General features: G+C 48.8%; 1 protein-coding gene across 1 annotated transcript in view; it reads right to left on the bottom strand.

Annotated features, from left to right (window-relative positions):
• Positions 1-1,963: 1,963 nt before the first annotated feature.
• Positions 1,964-19,601, bottom strand: part of LOC123091631 (protein DETOXIFICATION 21) — a 33,175-nt gene continuing 15,537 nt past the window's right edge. Inside the window, exons 3-8 of the mRNA XM_044513197.1 lie at positions 10,333-10,419; positions 10,142-10,198; positions 9,790-10,028; positions 9,477-9,595; positions 9,292-9,378; positions 1,964-2,259 (exon numbers count right to left, since the gene is read on the bottom strand). Of these exons, the coding sequence (XP_044369132.1) occupies positions 2,182-2,259; positions 9,292-9,378; positions 9,477-9,595; positions 9,790-10,028; positions 10,142-10,198; positions 10,333-10,419 (667 nt within the window). The 3' untranslated portion in view covers positions 1,964-2,181. The remainder of the gene's footprint in view (positions 2,260-9,291; positions 9,379-9,476; positions 9,596-9,789; positions 10,029-10,141; positions 10,199-10,332; positions 10,420-19,601) is intronic.

Here is a 19,601-nt window from a genome sequence, read left to right as displayed (position 1 = left end):
AACTTGATGGACTTCGGCGAGGTCTTGAAGTGCCCATTTACGTCGGTTTGTAGAAGAGAAAGTCTCGGAGACTGTTAGGACATTAAAGCTGTCCATCTCCGGTGAGTATCCTTCTGGAGCTATGGTGAGGATGGCCTCTCCACTTTTTGCTACCTGTCGGAGTACCCAGCATGCCCGGAGGCTATGAGTTGGGACTGAGTGCGGAGTAGTATGGATCGGGCAGGGTTTCTCCAATAGTTCGTCAAGAACAGACCTATGTTTCGTGAAGGGCTTGTTTTTCCTGCCCATAGCTCGATGGTCGGTTGACCCGCCGGGGTATATTCTTTTAGCCCGGGCCGCACACTGCGTCGAGGTGGCGGGCTCCAGTTGAGTTTTCTGGGCCCTCCATATGATTTCCATCACACAGTACTTTTGTACTACGTGCGATAATTCCGTGAAGCTCTGTATGTGGCGACGGTCGAGGGAATTCCATATCCCTTCGTCTGTACAGTTACGACGGAAGACCGAAACCACATCGTCGTCCGGAAAGTCCTTGATCTTGTTTTTAACAAGCAGGAATCTGGCCCAAAAGTGATGGACCGTTTCCTGGGGCTGCTGCCGCACATACATCAGGTCGTATATATCTAGTGGACCTGAATTGCTTGGAGAGTATAGATTGTGGTGGGTGGGTGGGTTAAATTTTAGATCCTGTCCCACCTCCGTGTTCGGAGCCGGTATGGCTTCTGAAGTGACCGGTTCGGGTCCAGTTGAGCGCAAAGGCTCTTGCAATCCTACAGCTAAACCAGAGTCCGGCGGGAGTAAAGTCCCTTCCGAAGGGGAAGTATCCGTCTCAGGGGATTCGGGGACCCGAACATACTTGGTCCTCAATATGGGAGGGGAGGCGTGAGTGTCCGGTTCCTCGACGATCGCCACGAAGTGGGTGATCGGTGGGTGATTAATTTCCCTCTGGTCGGGCTTGAGCCCGATCCGATCATAGTCCGTTGAGACCCCCAGGGCGGTGATGCGGTCGAGCAGTTCATTTAAAGACGAAACATCTGTTGGATCCAATTTTTTCGAGTACTTGGGGCCAATACGAGGACGTTGTCCGATAGGCGTGAGAGGAGTTGCGGGCTTGATGGCCGCGCGGGCCCTCATGGTAAAACCGCCGAACCGGAGGGTCTGCCCCAAAGCCAGGTACCCTCCGAAAGTGATATTGTCGTTGATGACTAGGCGAGCCATGGATCGCTTTTCGCAGACAGCACAGCGGAGCTCTCAATGAAAGCACCAATGTCGGTGTCAAAACCGGCAGATCTCATGTAGGGCGGGCCCAAGCTATGCGTCTAAGGACCAATGGTAACAGGAGGCCAGGGGACACGATATTTATTCAGGTTCGGGCCCTCTTAATGGAGGTAAGACCCTACTCCTACTTGATTATAATTGTCGAGTATGAAGATTACAAGAGTTGATCTACCTCGAGATCGTAATGGCTAACCCTAGATGTCTAGCCTATGAAGATTCCAATGAGGATGAAAGTTGCCCTCTACACATTAACCCCTCCAGTTTATATACACACCAGAGGGGGGTCTAGGGTTTATACAAGGTTAGTTTATCAGGTAAGGAAACTTCCGGACTCTATTCTTGCCTTCCACGCATTGAGATGTCCCATCCGGACACGGTAGATAATCTTCACCTTGATCCTATACGACCCATGCAACCCGGCCCATACTCCTGGGTCGGACATCTGAGAACCCCCGAATTCAAGACTCCCTCAGATGGGGCACCCCCATCAGATGTTTGGTGTTGGTGTGATGTCTGTTTGGTATTAAGCTCCATTCGGCACCCCTTCATCATGGTGATCGGAGTAGCGACATGTGTTGCCAAGATGATGGCTTCAGGCTTACTGATGTATTACCTTGTAAGGCTTTGTGAATAATTAACAAAATGGATGCATGCATTGTGTAGATGGAGAGGCCGGGGATACATCTTCCTTCTCGAAACAAAAATATGCATTTTACTCAAATTCGTTTGTTCACAGAGCATAGATAGATTTTGAACTCATGCACATCACAGCAGCACAACACCATGCTTGTTATTACATAAAAAAAGATCAAACTAATCATACGCGTGTGCTGAAGTTGTTTGTGCCAATTTGTTCTTGAAATGCTGATAGAAGTGTTGAATGGTTGAAGCTATCAGGACGGGTTATTTTCCAGCCGAACCTTGCAATCTTGTGTCCTCGTCCATGTACCATCTCTTCAGCCTCTCATGAGCAATCTTTACCTGCATGGGGGTTAAAACACACACATAATTTAGTATCTCGCCTTTTATCCTACACATATGTATTATCTGATTTGTTTTTTTAGGCAAATCCACAAAGCTTTATTCAACCGTCACAATGTTTACATGGACGAAAACAAGGTTTCCGGGGTGGCCTAACCAGACATGGCGACCGGTCCTCAAATTTAAGGCATGCTTTGCAAGTTTGTGAGCCTCGACATTCGAGGTTTCAAATTCATGACAAATTTGACAAGAAGAAAAGGACCTAGTTCGGTCTTTGATCTCAAGTACAATTGCTCCATAAGCAGCCGAGGTACCTGACTTGATAGCTTCCACCACCATTTTACATTCCGAGGCGATTGCAATGTCCTGCACATACAGATCTTCAGAGAGGGCCATCGCTTCACGTATCGCCAGTGCTTCTAGAATTTCGGGTTCATCCATATTGGCTAAAATTAACACTGAAGCTCCCTGGAAAGCTCCTAAACCGTCTCGGCATATTGCAGAAACTGCGCCAAGTCCACCGAGCCTTGCAACGGCCGCATATACATTCACTTTGAAGTGTTGGTCAGGAGGAGGAATCCAGTTCATCGACCTGGGCTCTGGTGCGTTCCTTTTTGCGACTCGAGGTTGCTCAAGGAACTCGATATCTGATAAGTAGCTAGATATGAAACCATTGGTGGCATGTGGAGTCTGATAAATACCTTCATGGATCGCCTTTCGCCGCGTATGCCAGATCGCCCAAGCTGTAACGATCAAGAGTCTGAATTCATCATTTGGAGGAGCATCTGACATGGAATGTAGCCACCGTCTAGCACCAGTGTCATGGTTTGAGGCCAAGTGTTGCACCATATCCTCCTTCGACAGCGCCCAGGTGCATCTGGCGAGTGCACACTCAAGTAGGGCGTGTCTCCAGCTGTCTTGACCACCACAAATAGCACACACGTCCATAGTTGCCATATTACGACTCTGGAGTACGTCCCCTGTTGGTAAGGAATGTTGGGCTAGCCTCCATGCAAAAACTTTAAGCTTCGAGGGCACCTTTAAATTCCAAAGATCCGACCAACCTTTCTTCTGTGCTTGCAAGTTTGACCAGCTCTCCGCTTCCTCTAGCCATTCTTTTCTACCCATTTTTGTTCTGTATATCATCTTGTATGCCGTTCTAACATAAAACCGGCCCTTTGGGTCCTCCGCCCAAGCCCAGAAGTCATCCAATTGCCTGGTGCATATGGGTATCCTCAGGATCACTTCAGCATCTAACTGAACAAAAATCTGCCTTACCAACTCCTCCTTCCAGGAAGCCGAGTTGCATCAATAAGATCAGCAACTAGGTCATGAATCAGCGAGGAAATTGGTCTCATCAGCCCAGGTCGTGGTAACCAATTATGGTGCCATATCTTGGTTGTCCGTCCATCCCCAATTCTTCGAATGATTCCCTGTTTGATGACTCCCCTTCCATCCAGAATAGCACGCCAAATCTGAGAGGGGTGAGCCCCTAACTCTGCTTCGAGGATTGAGCATTCCAGATGATAAGCAGCCTTCAAAATTCTCGCACTCAGGGAATGAGGCTCCTCTAAACACTTCCAAGCCTGTCTTGACAAGAGAGCTAGGTTAAAGATTTCAAGGAACCGGAAGCCCAGTCCTTCCAAGTTTTTAGGCCTTGTCATCACATCCCATGACACCCAACATGGTTTTCTTTTTCCTTGCTTGCTGCCCCATCAGAATTGTCTAATGGTTGACGTCACATTATCACACAACCCTCTTGGTAGCCTGAAGCAAGACATGGAAAACACCGGAATGGCTTGAGCTACAGATTTTATTAATACCCCTTTGCCTGCAGCTGAGAGAAGTTTTTGCATCCATCCTCGAATTTTCTCCCACACTCTATCTCTTAAATACTTAAACGTGCCATTCTTGGATTGTCCAACTTCTGTAGGCATCCCCAGATATTTCTCGCTCAGGGATTCGTTCTGAACTCCAAGGATATCTTTGATTTGCTGCTTGGTACTATTGGGACATCCCTTACTGAAGAATATAGAGGATTTGACATTGTTAATTCTCTGGCCAGAAGCATTACAGTAAACATTCAGTAGGTTTGACACCACATTTGCCCCCTCAATACTAGACTTAAATAATAGCAGGCTATCATCTGCAAATAGAAGGTGGTTCACCTGAGGAGCTGTGGGACCCACCTTAACACCACTTAGAGCTGATGACTGAGAACTGGATTTTAGTAGGCACGAAAGGCCCTTTGCTGCAAGTAAGAATAGATAAGGGGAAATAGGATCTCCCTGCCGAATACCTCGTGTTGGTTTGAATTGCCCTAGCTTTTCACCATTGAAGAGAACTGAAAACGACACAGATCTTACCATACCCATAACAACATCCACCCAGGCTTGAGAAAAGCCCAATTTGGTCATTGTACCTTGTAAATAATCCCATTCCAACCTATCATACGCCTTCATCATGTCCAACTTCAGAGCACAGTAACTATTGGTTTTAGACATGTTTCTCTTCATAAAATGCAAGCACTCATATGCACTGATGATGTTATCTGTAATCAGTCTACCAGGCACAAAGGCCGACTGTTCCTCGGATATAATTTCTGGGAGAATAACTTTAAGCCTGTTTGCCACCTCCTTTGATGCAATTTTGTACAATACATTGCAAAGACTGATAGGTCTAAACTGTGACAGAGATGAGGGTTGTGTTACCTTAGGGATTAATACTAAGACAGTGTCATTAATGCTTTCCGGGCTCTCCTCTCCCTTAATGATACGCATGACCACCGCACTTACTTCATCCCCACAAATGTCCCAGTGCCGCTGATAGAACTGAGCAGGAAGGTTGTCTGGTCCTGGAGCTTTTGTTGGGAACATATGAAACAAAGCATCTTTTATCTCTTTATTTGTATAAGGCGCGCACAAAGACTCATTCATCTCCGGAGATACCTTCCTGGGCACATGCCTCAACACCTCATCCACTCCCTGCACCCCCTCCGATGTGTACAACGTTTTATAAAAGTTCAGAGCCATGCTTTTCAGCTCCGCAGGGTCCTCTGTGTGAACTTCGAGAGCATTAGTGGGCGCTCGGATCATATTCTTCTTACGCCGCATACTAGCCCTCATATGAAAGAACTTAGTGTTCCTGTCACCAGCTGATAGCCATTCTAGCCGAGATCTCTGCCTCCACATGAGCTCCTCTCTGTGATAGAGTTCGGCCAATCTCTCGTTAAGTTTCAACTCAGGATGTGAAGGACTTATGCGCACCGGGTCATTGCGTAAGGTCTCTAGCTGGGCCTTGATTTGTTTTATTTCTTTCCGGACATTGCCAAAGGTATCCCTGCACCACCTAGACAATTCTATAGTTATTTTCAACAGCTTGTCCCGAAAGTCTCCCACGCCATAGCCTGCATCTGCTGCATTCCAACTACTAGAGATTGTGTCCCTCCAAGATTCATGTGATTCCCACATCACCTCGTATCTGAAGGGTTTCTTTGGTGTAGCATGATTCTGAGTTGGATCCAACTGTAACAAGATTGGTCCATGATCAGACGTGGCCGAGGTCAGGTGATTGAGTACTGCTTGCGGGAATCGGGCTACCCACGTCGAGCTTGCCAAGGCTCTATCCAAACGCACCCGGGTATAAGAGCCCCCTGCTACCTTCTTCTCGAAAGTCCAAAAACGGCCTTGGTAACCTAAGTCCATCAACATACAGATATCCACTGTATCCCGAAAACTCTGAATCTGGGTGTTGCTTCTGTTGGCTACACCTTCGTGTTCATTTGGTTGCAGCACTTCATTGAAATCTCCAAAACAAAGCCATGGCAGGTCGCTAAGAGTGTTGATGTCTTTCATGAGATCCCAAGTCTGGTGCCTAAGTTGTGTCTGTGCCTCACCATACACACACGTAATACACCACGGCTCTTGACCTGCCTCCTCAATCTTAGCATCTATATGGTAGCAAGAGTCGCCTAAAATCTCAAGTTTGGTACAGTAATTCCAAAACATTCCAATCCCACCGCTTCTTCCTTGACTGTCTACAGCATATGAGTGATCAAAGCCAAGAGAACTAGCAAGAGCTTCTACACGTGCCCCACTAATCTGGGTCTCAACGATACAGAGCATGGTAGGGGTAAACTTCATCGCGAAATCGCGAATTTCTCGAACTGTCGCAGGTTTACCCGCACCGCGACAATTCCAACAAAATGCACTCATTGGGCTTGGCGGCGCCCCTCGAGGGAGCCCGCCAGAGTTTTAACAATGCTATTGTGTCCCTCTCTTCCATCAAATTCAGTCCTTGGCTTTTTTGGATCTCTTTTAACAGGTGGGCTGGCCACTGAAGTCCCTGCTGGAACAAGAGCCAGTCGTTCCTCCTCTGCACTAGTATCATGCATAAGCGGCATGGCCGTAGAGTTGCTACCTAGCTCCATCCTATCATTCCTCTTCCAGGAAGGATCTTCCATTGCAGTGTCCGACCCAGCTGTTATACCACTTCCCCCATGTGATGTTGTGGTGTACTCTGTAGTTTCGTCCAAGCTAGGCTCCTCATCAAAACCCTCATGTGTACTTGGTGCAGGTGCTGGGCCACGCCCTCCGCTCCGTCCTCCTCTTCTGCCGCCCCTACGGCCTCGACCCCGCCAGGTCCACGGCCTGTCTGCATGAACCACTCAGCACGCAACTCCTTAAAGACAAGAGCCGACGGAGGATGAATTCCCGTGCCATGTTCCTTGTACAGATGACCAAGCATCCCACACACCCCGCACCAATCAGGAAGCTTTTCGTATTTCACTCGATAGATCTGTCGCCTCGCATCGCGTATCATGGATACATGGTTCCTCAGCGGTTTTGTTACCACAATTCTTATCCAGACTCGGTAGAAGTTCCCCGCAAAGTCTTGAGAGGGTGGTTCAACATACAATACCTCCCCCAATTTAGCAGCTAAGGATGGTACGAGGTGGGCATATAAATATGGGACATCATGAATCTGCGCCCATATCTCGATAGTATCCATCTTGATCGTCGACGGCTTAGTCACTCCATCATAGGGTTTCATGATCACCGCATCTCCCCGGAAGTGCCATGGACCATCATTCATTACTATCTCCCAATCTCCAAGACATGAGAATTGGATTGTGTAAAGGTTAGTCCTCAAGTGGTCTGAACTTGACTTCTTGTGCTAGATCCCAAGTTGATCTCATATTTCGGTAGAACCACGTTTGGCTGTAGGTTTTCGGGGTATGAACCCTAGCCAAAGCCACCCAGCGGACCACCTCTGGTGGTGCATCCTTGTCCTTGAAGACTACATCATCCAAGTCCTCCTCTGTCAGCCCTAGCTCCTACATCATCTTCTCAACATCGCTCACCTCTGCCCGATCAGACCTCTCGGCGGTATCCATGAAGATTTCCTTACCCGATGTACTACAACACGGGTGACTTGAGATAAGAACCCTACTCCGTTGATCTGCCCGCCAGCGCGATCACGCGTCGAACAAGGCATTGTCAGCGACAGGGACAACCAGGCAACTCGACGGCGGCGACAGAATCGCCAGCGCGAGAACAAAACCCTAACCAGAGGGAAAACACGGCGCGTCTATAGCTTAGCTATGTATTATCTGATGAGTATCGGGCTCCTCGGTGTCCCTTGTTTGGAGATCGAAGGCCCATCCTAGAAAAACCTACGAGGCCTGTGTCGCCCACCACGCAGGCGACCCGGGTGGAACCCTAGTCGCCGGGCGAACTCCCTCCTTGCTAGATCTCCCTCCCCTCGCCGTTGCCAGCAGGTACTGGCGGGCAAAGCCGACGCAAGCCCGCGCAGCGGCGACGGCGGCGGGGCACTCCGATTCTCCCTCTTATGGTGTTCGGGCGTTGCGGGGCGTCCGCCATGGAAGCGCGTGGTCGCCTGGCGAGCTTGCGCTGGGGATGCACGGCGAGCGTGTAAGGCGTGCGGGAGTGCGTGCGGTGCGCGGACACATATGTGGTCTGTCTCTCATGGCGCAGCGGCGGCTGGCAGATCGGATCTCGGGGCGGCGGCCTCGATCGGTGGCGTGCGGTGTGGCCTGCCTGGAGGACGGCACCCACGGGTGCAGATGGGGGGCCTTCCACGGCTACGTGGGTGACGTGGAGCCGGCGGCGCTGCGGCGGCCCCTCGATGGCCGACCAGAGTTCCATGGGAGGCGTCGTCTTCGACTCGATCTACTCCGGTTCGTGCTGGCTATGGTACTTAGCGACTACGGTCGACGGCAGTACTGCCTAGATGGATCTGGCGGGTGGGCATGGATCCGGGGGAAACTCCAGGCCGGCGTGGCGGCCGCACCAAAGTCGACGCCCTCAGTGCCGATTCCCTTCCTGGAGGCTTTGGTGTGGATCCAACGCCCCCTACCTCTGCCATGAGCACAGGCGAAAGTCTCTGTTCTCTGTTTGGGCGACGATGGCACTTTGGTGTCGTGTTCCTTCTTGAAGGCGTCGGCCGGGGACTGCTCAAGGTGGTGGAGTTGCTGGTAGTTCGGAGTCGACGCGAGATGGCATGTAGGTGGAGCGGTGTGGCACCTACCGTATCGTCGACGGTGGGTCTCGGCGGCATGGCGCACTGGAGACTCGGCGTCCGATGCGCGGAGATGGACTCGCGCAGGAGGAGGAAGTTGTGTGGCGTCATGCAGTGTGCGGTGCTCACTGGGAGTTTGCCGACCGGTGTGTGACCCAATCTAGGTAGTGGCTTGGATGGAACACCCAGCTTTAGATGTTAGGCTTTGATGCGATGTATGTTTGGTATTAGGTCCGGACATTCGGCACACCTTCATCAAGGGGATAGTAATAGCAACAACGTTGTCAAGATGATGTCTTCAGGCTTATTGATGTATCACGTTGTATGAACTTTGTGAATAATTAATAATATGGTTGCATGCATCGTCCAGATGCAGAGGCCGGGGATACATCCTTCTTTTTTTTTAAAATAAAAATAATAAAATCTGATGAGTATCAACTCAAGACTAAGGCGACAAAGTGAAGATCAGACAAAATGATCATTGTTACGTACCTGTTTTTGCCAGTCAGTCCCAAGTGTTATGAACACAAGTACAACAGTTTGAACCAGTGTGCCTACCAGCATCCCAATCCAAATGCCCTGATTTTTTAAAACATTTATATAGTTGCAAACACAAATCGGAGAGAAGATGACGCACCATGGTAATGGTGTGAGGGACTAATTATCTGTGTAATTACCTTAACTTGAAATCCGACAATGTAACCAAGCACTACCCCAAGTGGGATGCCAATCATGTAGTAGGATGTGATGTTAACATAGGCGACCGCACTTTGCCAGCCCGCACCAACAGCAACGCCTGCAGGTAGTCAAACAAGAGAGTGATGTTATTTCAGATAGAAAACAGACCTATACTGATGTTCATCGTGTGTGTCTACCTTATACTCCCTCCGTTCCAAATTAGTCTTCGTGGTTTTAGTTCAAATTTGAACTAAAACCACGACGAGTAATTTGGAACGGAGGGAGTAGTAACAATAAAATGGTGAAGCTAACCTGATAGCACTGGTTGAACACTGTTCAGCAGAATAGAGAATGCCAGGAGAGGCGAAAGGTCGGCCACCGCACCAGCTACTGCTCGGCTCTCGGTAAACATGTACGCGATGTTCCCGCGGAAGAAAAGGAAGAATACAAACAACACAAATCCGATGAAGAAGGAAGTGATGACCACATTGGCGATGGCGAACTTGGCCCTCCTCGCACTTCCAGCACCAAGCTCATTTGCCACTCGCACTCTGTAACAATCATTGTGGCCTCATGATTTTTGTTCTGTTTTGAGGAATGCTCATGATTGAACCACAATATCAGCTAATTAATGAAATGCAGGCTGAAGATCAAGAAGTTATACCCGGTTGCACCCAAAAATCCTACTGAAATCATCAGCTCCCATCCATTGATGTTAAGGCTATGTATTTCACAAATACAAAACACTCAACACTGATTAATTACTTCATGTATTTGAATGTGACAGTAAGAACATAAGATAATATCCATGGATAGTTAGACCATGTGTGGAACTAATGTCAATATGGATGTTACCATATGGAAAGAGCGTCGAGTGCAATCTGTGCATTCTTCATATTCCCAGTCAGGAGGACCAATATTGTGTTGTACCACATTTCCAAACTGAAAATGCAAACAGGTAAAGGAGAAGTGTATATGTCAATCTTTAAAGGGTTAGGATGAAGGGACAGCCTGCCAAACATAGTCTCTTCTACTTTATCATCCAGTATATATCCTAGCATAATTAGGTTCATTAAGATTAATCTTGACAAAATTAATAAATTCTATTCCCTCCGTCCGAAAATACTTGTCATCAAACTGGATAAAAAGGGATGTATCTAGATGAATTTTAGTTCTAGATACATCTCTTTTTATCCATTTTGATGACAAGTATTTTCGGACGGAGGGAATAGAAACTAAAAGAGCAATTTCTTAGCAGGCCGCTGCATTGTATAACACCTAGCCTTCGCAAGAAGGATGCACAGTTACATACAACCGAAAGGCATTATTCTTTTGTTATCATCAATTTCTTAGCAGGTCGCTGCGTAATAAGATTATTCTTTAATTTGGAATGTCATTAAGAAGTGTTCTATTGTAATGAGGAGAAAATTCATCATGTCTTTCTCTCATGTCCATCCGCTCATCTTCTATGCATATTGTTTAAGTGGCTTTTAATCCCCCACCGCCGGTGGGTATATCAAATATGTTTGGGAATTGACTGGCTATGGTTATACCAAAATTACATATCCAGGTGGGGGTTTGCGTTATATATTGAGCAATTTGTACTTATTGTAATGATTTTGTTTTTATATAGAGCTTCCAACTTCTTGCATGTACTACTCTAGGGCTACACACTGAATCTGTATATGGTGTTCACTTTAGCAAGTATAGGTATGAAATACATTGGATATGTACTGCTCTAAGGCTATGTGTTCCCGATATGGATGACGGTCTAGCAATAAAAATCTGTGAAACACGAGTACATCGGTGTCTTTTTTTTCTATAACGGACTCCTACAACCCTAAATAAGCCATGCCACGTTAGTTCCAATGAAAAAACATGAGTAGAGGAAGGAATATACTCGATGGTGTTGTAGTCCTGCAAGAGACCGTCCACGGAATGCACCGAAAAAACATGAGGAAAAGCCTATGACAAGGTCAAATGGTCTTTTCTCCAACAGGCCTTCGGATGAAGGGTTTCTCTGAGAAATGGCGTTAGTAGATCCAAAATTTTGTAACTAGAGGTAGTGTGGCCATAAAAATCAATGATGATGTAGGTCACTTTCAGACAAAAAGGGACCACGACAGGGTGACCCCATGTCCTCAATGTTATTTAACATTGTTGCTGACACGTTGGCTATTCTGATTGAACGTGCGAAGCAAGACAATCAGATTGCAGGAGTAGTGGCACACCTTGTGGATGGTGTCCTCTCTATTTGCAATATACCGACGACACAATTCTTTTACGTAACATGATCTGGACAAGGCTCGAAACTTAAAACTCTTGCTTTCAGCGTTTGAAAAAAATGTCGGATCTCAAAATAAACTTCCATAAAAGTGAATTGTTTTGCCATTGAGGCTGCGGCCGATTATGCCAACCTATTTCGTTGCGCGCATGGTCAATTCCCAATTAAATATCTGGGAATAACGATTCATTATTGGCGCCTCACCATTACGGAGTAGAATCATGTAGAGGGCATCTAGAGAAACGGTTGAGCAGTTGGAAAGGCAAGCTGCTATTAGTTGAAAGACGACTGGTTTTGATTAACTTTGTCCTTAAAAATATGGTTCTCTATATACTTTCTTTCTTTCTTCCAACTCCAAAAAGGGGTCCTACAAAGACTGGACTATTTTAGATCCAGATTTTTCTGGCAAGGAGATGGTGAAAACAAAAAATATAGATTAGCCAAATGAAGCGTGGTTTGTAGGCGGAAAGACCAAGATAGCCTTGGAATTCATGACTTGCAGGTCAACAATGAGGCCCTACTCACTAAATGGTTGTTCAAACTTTTTACTGAGGATGGTGTTTGGCAAATCATGCTGCCCAACAAGTATCTAGGCCAAAAGGCAGTATCTCAGGCATTCTGAAAACCTGACGACTCGCGCTTCTGGGCCGGCCTAATGGTAGCAAAGAAACATCTCTTTTCGCTTTGGGTTTTTCACGATAAAGGATGGGTCAGAGATTCATTTCTGGGAAGACATTTGGCTTGGCAATGCTAGTCTCCAAGAATAATATCCAGCCTTGTACAATATTGCTCGCAACAAGAATAATCCTATCGCGCAGGTGCTCAGTTCATCTCCGGTGAATATTTTGTTCAGGCATGATTTGGTTGGCCACTGACTTGTGTCATGGCATAATCTTTTATCCCGGCTGGATTCAGTTAACCTGACACAAGGCTGAGATGTGTTTTGCTGGAACCTTACTACATCAGGGTCATTCACTATAGGCTCTATGTACCGTGCAATCACACATTCAAAGGTACCAATGAGTAATAACAAAAAAATTTAGAAGTCCAAGATTCCACTAAAAATGAAAATCTTCATGTGGTATCTTTGTAGGGGAGTTGTGTTAACCAAAGATAATCTCGCTGGACGCAACTGGCAAGGGAGTAAAAAGTGATGTTACTCATGACAAGACAATCAAACACCTCTTTTTCCAATGTAAGTTTGCACGTTCTATGTGGTCAGTCATCTAAATTGTGTCAAATTTGTATCCGCCACAAGTGTTGCCAATATTTTTGGTCATTCATTAGATGGTATTCCAAATAGGTTCAAGACTAATAAGGATGAGAGCATATGCTTTAATTTGGTTGCTTTGGCTATGAGAAATGATTTGGTTTTTAATGACAACAATGCTTCTCCTCAGCAAGTTATTTTGATGTACATACTTGCTTCTTACATGGTCTATGTTACTCCCTCCTTCCCAAAATATAAGGCGAGCTTTGACTTTTCTGGTCTTCATCGCATAACTTTGACTATAATTTTCACTCATTGTATGTCCACTAAATTAGTATAAATATACATGGATAAAACTGTTTTGCAAGTAAAATTTGACGTTAGTAGTTATACCTATTCAATCCATGCATTTTTATATGTATTAACAGTCAAAGTTGTACATCGAAGACCGTGCAAAATCAAGCGTGCCTTATATTTTGGGAAGGAGGGAGTGCAACAAACGAAGTACCAACCGTTGTTCAAGACGGTGTGTGTGCGATTGGAGCAGTGGCTATGGAGGTTTTTTCTCAAATTTTCGTGCTGAAATGACATCCGAGGAACTCTGGACAAACAAAAGAAGCAAAACATGTCTCCAAAATGCCTTTTTTGAAGTTTCTTTGAAAGCTGTTTTTTTTATTTTCTAGAGCTACTCGAATGCCATTTCACCATGAAAATTTTCACGCTCCTAGCACATTGGTCATCTCCAGTGAAAAAAAAAACAGATTTTTTGCTTTTTTCCTATTTGTTTTGAATTTACCATTTGGCCTAGTTGGAACAACTTCAAGGAAGGGGCCGATTGGGATGGCGACTGTGGGGACGACGCCGGGGACAACGCCAGCCTCTGCCGCCTCTCCCCCGCCCCCCTCCTCTCCCGTCGTGCCCGCCGGCGCTCCGCGCCTGGCCGGTGCGGTCGCCCTCCCCCTGTCTCCTCGCCCCTCGCCCTCCCCTGCTCTGCCCCCGTCCGCCCCTGCTACGACGCGCGCTTGCAGTTGGGCCGACTTGGCGGTGGAGGAGGACCGATTGGACGCCGACGCGGTTGCCGCCGGGCTGCCACAGCCTCCTCGCCGCTTCGGTGACCGGCTGGCTGCGGGGGTGGCGGCCGACGAGTCCATCTCCGCCCTGGTCCCTTCCCCTTCCCTTCCCCTCCCTCTACCTTTGCGGATGCGGCCAGAGGCCCACCACGCACCACCTTCCCCTCCACCACAGGGCGCTGGCCGTCCGGCTAGTCGTCGTGGCCGAGGGGCTCGAGCGCGAGCTTGGGGGTGGCTGGCCGGTCGGAGTTGGGACGGGCGGCGTGTCGTGGTTCTAAGTCTGACAGTAGAGTGGGGGGTAGGTATGGAGAGGCAAGGTTCTAGCTATGGAGAAGTTGTAAACACAAGAGATGTACGAGTTCAGGCCCTTCTCGGAGGAAGTAAAAGCCCTACGTCTCGGAGCCCGGAGGCGGTCGAGTGGATTGTGTGTATATGAGTTACAGGGTGCCGAACCCTTCTGCCTCTGGAGGGGGGTGGCTTATATAGAGTGCGCCAGGACCCCAGCCAGCCCACGTAATGAAGGGTTTAAGGGACATTAAGTCCGAGGCGTTACTGGTAACGTCCCACATAAAGTGTCTTAACTACCATAAAGTCTACTTAACTACAGGCCGTTGCAGTGCAGAGTGCCTTTTGAACTCCTGGTAGTCGAGTGAGTCTTCGTGGTCGAGTCCTTCAAGTCAGTCGAGTGGGTCCCTCGTTGGTCGACTGGAAGGTGACCTCTTCTAAGGGTGTCCTTGGGCAGGGTACTTAGATCAGGTCTGTGACCCTACCCTAGGTACATGACTCCATCATTAGCCCCCGAATGGATTGAGGCTTCGAGTGAGGAAGGAGTTGATGTTGTTTCTGATTAACCTTTGCACACTGGTCGTGCGTTGTTCTGGACCAAAGAATCTCTTCGTTGATAGTGAGCAACTTGTCTTCAATCGACTCGATCCATTCTTTTCTTTCGTCGAGTGATCTTTCGGGCTTCGACGATTTCCGAGCGATGGATCGCAGGAAATTCCGCGCCTGACAGACCGATCTGCCGTTCGCGGATTCCGCGGGATGCGAAATTTGGGGAAACGCGCGAAGCGGAGCGGACCGCGGCGTTCGGATGGGACGGGACATAGACGCCTCGATCCCCGCGCCGCTTTCTTCGCCACGTATCCCGCCTGCATAACTGTTCCAGGATATGATTAGATCGATCGGGCCCACCTGTCATCCACTCGGAAGGGACCTTATAAATGCGCCCGGCGAGGGTTTTTTGAACACTGCCTCAGCATTCTCTTTCTCTGCTCCCTTCGTCTCCGCCCAACGCGCTCGCTCTCGCCTCCGCACAACTTCTCCTCGCGCATCTCACCGGCAATCATGGCCAAGGAGAAGACGGCGGCGCTGGAACGTGCGAAGAAGGCGTCGGCGACGGAGAAGGCGAAGGGGAGATCCACCAGCCGCGGCGGGTCTTCGTCTAGATCCCGCCTGCCGAAGGGCTGGGTCCAGGGAGATTGGATCCAGTCGACCATCATGGAGAAGGACCTCCTCGACATGGCCAATGAGGGCCTGATCCCTCATGGAGCTGCAAGGCTTCCGGGGAAAGAATGGCAGCCCCAGCCGGAGGAAGGTGAGTGCGTGCTGCTGGCTACCCATGTCGACCGCGGATTTTCTTTGCCGCCGAGTATTTTCTTCCGTGGTTTCTTGAACTTCTTTGGAGCGCAACTCCACCACTTTACCCCGAATTCTATCGCCTATCTTGCCGCATTCGTGTCCATGTGTGAGGGTTTTCTGGGCTGTCGACCGCACTGGGGCTTGTTCAAGCATATATTCACGTGTCGCTCTCAGACCGTGAAGAAGGTGAGCCCAGGCGACGAAAGAACCCGAGTTGTCCAAATGTGTGGGGGCCTGGGGATCCAGGTGAGGAACAAGAACACCTTCCCAGCCATGACATTTCCCGAGTCACTCAGAGGCTGGCAGTCGACCTGGTTCTACTGCCAGGATCAGTCGACGCCGGGGCAGTCGAGTGGACTCCCTCAGTTTACCATGGACCGAGTGAACAAGCCCTCCTCTCTGAAGTTGATTCCGGAGGAGAAAGCCGACGTGAAGATGTTGATGGAGCGCGTAGTACAGTTGGTTCGGGAGGGAGTGACGGGCATGGATCTCCTGGAGGTTTTCCTTAGGCGTCGTATCCAGCCCCTTCAGTTCCGGAGCCATTGCATGTGGTTGTACTGTGGGACTGAGGATGAGACTCGGGTCCATCCAGAAGCAGTCGACGATGCCACTCTGGAAAGGTGGATGGCCGCCGTTACCGGAAACAAGGATAACCCACGCGGAGCCAGAAGGATTCCTCCACTCGACCACCACAGTGATCCAAACAAGGTATGCCTGCTCAGCTCCCCACTGTATTCTTGTCATATTCATTTCTGTTTATTCTGCCAATCGGTCGATTGATCTTTGTCTTGATGTCTATCAGGCCCTCACCGAGCTGTACTCGATGCCCAATGGAGCACAGGCTCCGACTGAGGAGGGTGAAGCGAGTGGGGGCGAGAGCCAGGAGGAGGAGTGGGACTCGGACGCTGCCGAGGACGATGATGACGATGACGATGATGACGGTGATGAAGATGATGCTGAAGATGAGGAAGAAGAGGAGGAGGAGGTCGTACCACCGCGCTCGGAAAGGCGGTCGAAGCTTGTCCACGACCCTGCGACTGAACGTGGCAAGGGGGTTGCGACCGTTGCACAGTCGACCAAGCGCCCTCGGACCACCTCTCCGGCGCCGACTGAAAAGGCGTCGAAGCAGCCCAGGGTGGCTCCGTCAAAGCCGACCAAACTCCTGCCGAAGATGAAGGTGTCCATCCCCACCATATCAGGGTAATCGTGCTGCTTAAGTCTTCTTATTTTGTACGAACTTTATCTCTGGCTGGCGCTGGGGTTAGTCGACTAATTCTTTGGAGTTGCAGTGCTGCTACTTCTGAGACCTCAGCCCGGGCTGATGACCATGAGATGGAGGATGCAGCAACCTCAAAACCAGGTACTATACTCTTAACACCGTTTTTAGTCGACTGACTTATGATCTATAATCCTGATTCTTCTCTGTAGCTCCACCCAATGTTGTTATCACTCTCCCAGATGATGATGAAGATGAGGAACCGCTGAAGCACAGAAGGAGTAGGAAAACGTCTGCCAGCAGGGTGCCCCAGGATGTGACGGCGCCTAAGACTCTGGTTGCAGAGGAGGAGAACACCACTCGACACACTGTGTCCTTCGCAGATCCACTGACGAGTGCTCAGCAGCCCTCCCTCTTCACGACGCACCACGTCCCAGAGGACCAAGCTGGCGCCGCGAAGGAGGCGATACGCCAGGCAGGGATCATGATGGAGCAGTTAAGGACCATCCGGGATGCGAGCCAGGCAGCTTACGACGCCAGTTCCGCCCTTCAAAGCAATGTTCAGGTCAGTCGACCATCGCCTGTTCTGTTAGATATGCTATCAAAAACTTTTATTTCCAACATCTACGGTAGTCACCCACTGGATGTGTCGATTTAGACTCCGTGTTAGCGGGGGCACGCTGAGTGCACCCGCTGGGTGTAGTCCCCAAGGCTAAGGTCGACTGCTGGCAGTCGGCCTTAGGCTTTATAATTTCAGTCTTTCCGTCATTCGACTATGGCGAATGGATTTCGAAAGCCGGTCGACTGGTCGACTCTGTCTTCAATAGGATTAGTGGGGGCACGCTGAGTGCACCCACTGGGTGTAGCTCCCGAGGCTAAGGTCGACTACTGGCAGTCGTCCTTAGGCTTTATAATTTTAGTCTTTCCATCATTCGACTATGGCGAATTGATTTCGGAAACCGGTCGACTGGTCGACTCTGTCTTCAATAGGATTAGTGGGGGCACGCTGAGTGCACCCACTGGGTGTAGTCCCCGAGACTACGGTCGAATGCTTGTATTCGGCTGTACTCTTAGAAACGTGTGATTTTTCCTTTTTCACTCGGAAGTGAATTATATTTGACATTTAGTCGATTGGTTCTTCGTAGAACTCCTGTGATCTTGTGGCTCGCTACTCTGAGTTGGAAAACAAGCACATTCAGCTCGAGCTGAATTTGAAGCTGGTTTAGGAGAATCTGATGAAGGCAAAGGAGGAGACCAAAGGTATGTTTGGTGAGACCTTGATGACTGCTTTTTCCCTTCGTTTGTTTCAAAATCTGATCTTGCTGTAACTTGCAGGTAAGGTAAGGGAGGCCCAACAGAAAAAAGACCTTGAATTAGCTGAGAAGATCAAGCTTGCTGACGAGAAGTTAGCTTCAGTCACCAAGCTTGAACAAGACAATACCAATCTGAAAGCTGCTCTTGGGATCGCCAACAAGGAAGTCAGTCGACTGAAAACTGATAAAGCTGCCCTGACCGACCAAGTCAGTAAGTTGACTGGGAAGAAAAATGATCTGGAGTCCTTCCTGAGTGGTCTTCCCAAGAAGCTATTCCTTATGCTTGAAGGTAAACCTCTATGCTCGGTAATCATTTCCAATCGTGGTTTTTCCATTCGACCATCGCCTTGACTCGGTGATCGTCCTTGCAGAATTTTGTCAAAACTTTGAAGAAGAAACTAGCCGGCTGGAACCAAACCTCGACCCCGTCAATTCTCCGGTGAACGACGAAGTTGCCATGAATGTTTTCCGACTAGAGTCCCGTGTTGCAGCTATCGTGGACTATCTTGCAAGGCTGAAGGTTGCCACATCTCGCATCGACTCGACGCTCTGGCCCGGGGAGACACTTAAGAATGACCTCGAGTCGCTGATGGCTCGCTTGAACACGATCCCTGGTCGAGTGCAGGAGTGGAAAAAGTCCTCGGCTCATTGCGGTGCAGATGTTGCTCTGTGTCTGGCCCGAGAAGAGAAGCTGGCGGCCCTCCGGGTGGCCAACACCAAGAAACACGACTTCAGGTCCTTTATGGAAACTTTCCTTGCGGCTGCCACTCGGATCGCATATGGAATTGATCTTGATGAGTTTGTTGCACCTTCCAGCCCTCCACAGGAGGGGTAAAAAACTTCTTCTAAGCTCGACGCTTTAAATTTGCCTTGGTATGCCGAGTGGAGTTGTAACCGATAAACTTTAACAGGTCTAGTGCCTGAGCACTTTCGGTTCCTTTTGGTATCGATCCCAACTTGATCTTGGTGTTTGAATAAGATTGCTTTTGGCTCGAAAATGTCTTTGCAGGCCCAAAGCAAGACGCTTACTGCAGTCGACTTATTCCTTAGTCCACTTAGGCGAGCACTGGGCTGCAGCTAAGCCCCCGAGTGAGAGGTTTGCTCTTCACTCGGTAGAATTTTGATAACTTAGGCGAGCACAGGGCTGCAGCTAAGCCTCCGAGTGAGAGGTTTGCTCTTCACTCGGTAGGATTTTTATATCTTAGGCGAGCACTGGGCTGCAGCTAAGCCCCCGAGTGAGAGGTTTGCTCTTCACTCGGCGGGATTTTGATAACTTAGGCGAGTACTTAGACTGCAGCTAAGCCTCTGAGTGAGAGGTTTGCTCTTCACTCGGTAGGATTTTTATATCTTAGGCGAGCACTGGGCTGCAGCTAAGCCCCCGAGTGAGAGG

Source organism: Triticum aestivum, chromosome 4B, assembly GCF_018294505.1.
Source record: "Triticum aestivum cultivar Chinese Spring chromosome 4B, IWGSC CS RefSeq v2.1, whole genome shotgun sequence".
Lineage (NCBI taxonomy): Eukaryota > Viridiplantae > Streptophyta > Magnoliopsida > Poales > Poaceae > Triticum > Triticum aestivum.
Note: the sequence above shows the minus strand (reverse complement) of the source record. Positions and strands in the feature narration are given on the sequence as shown.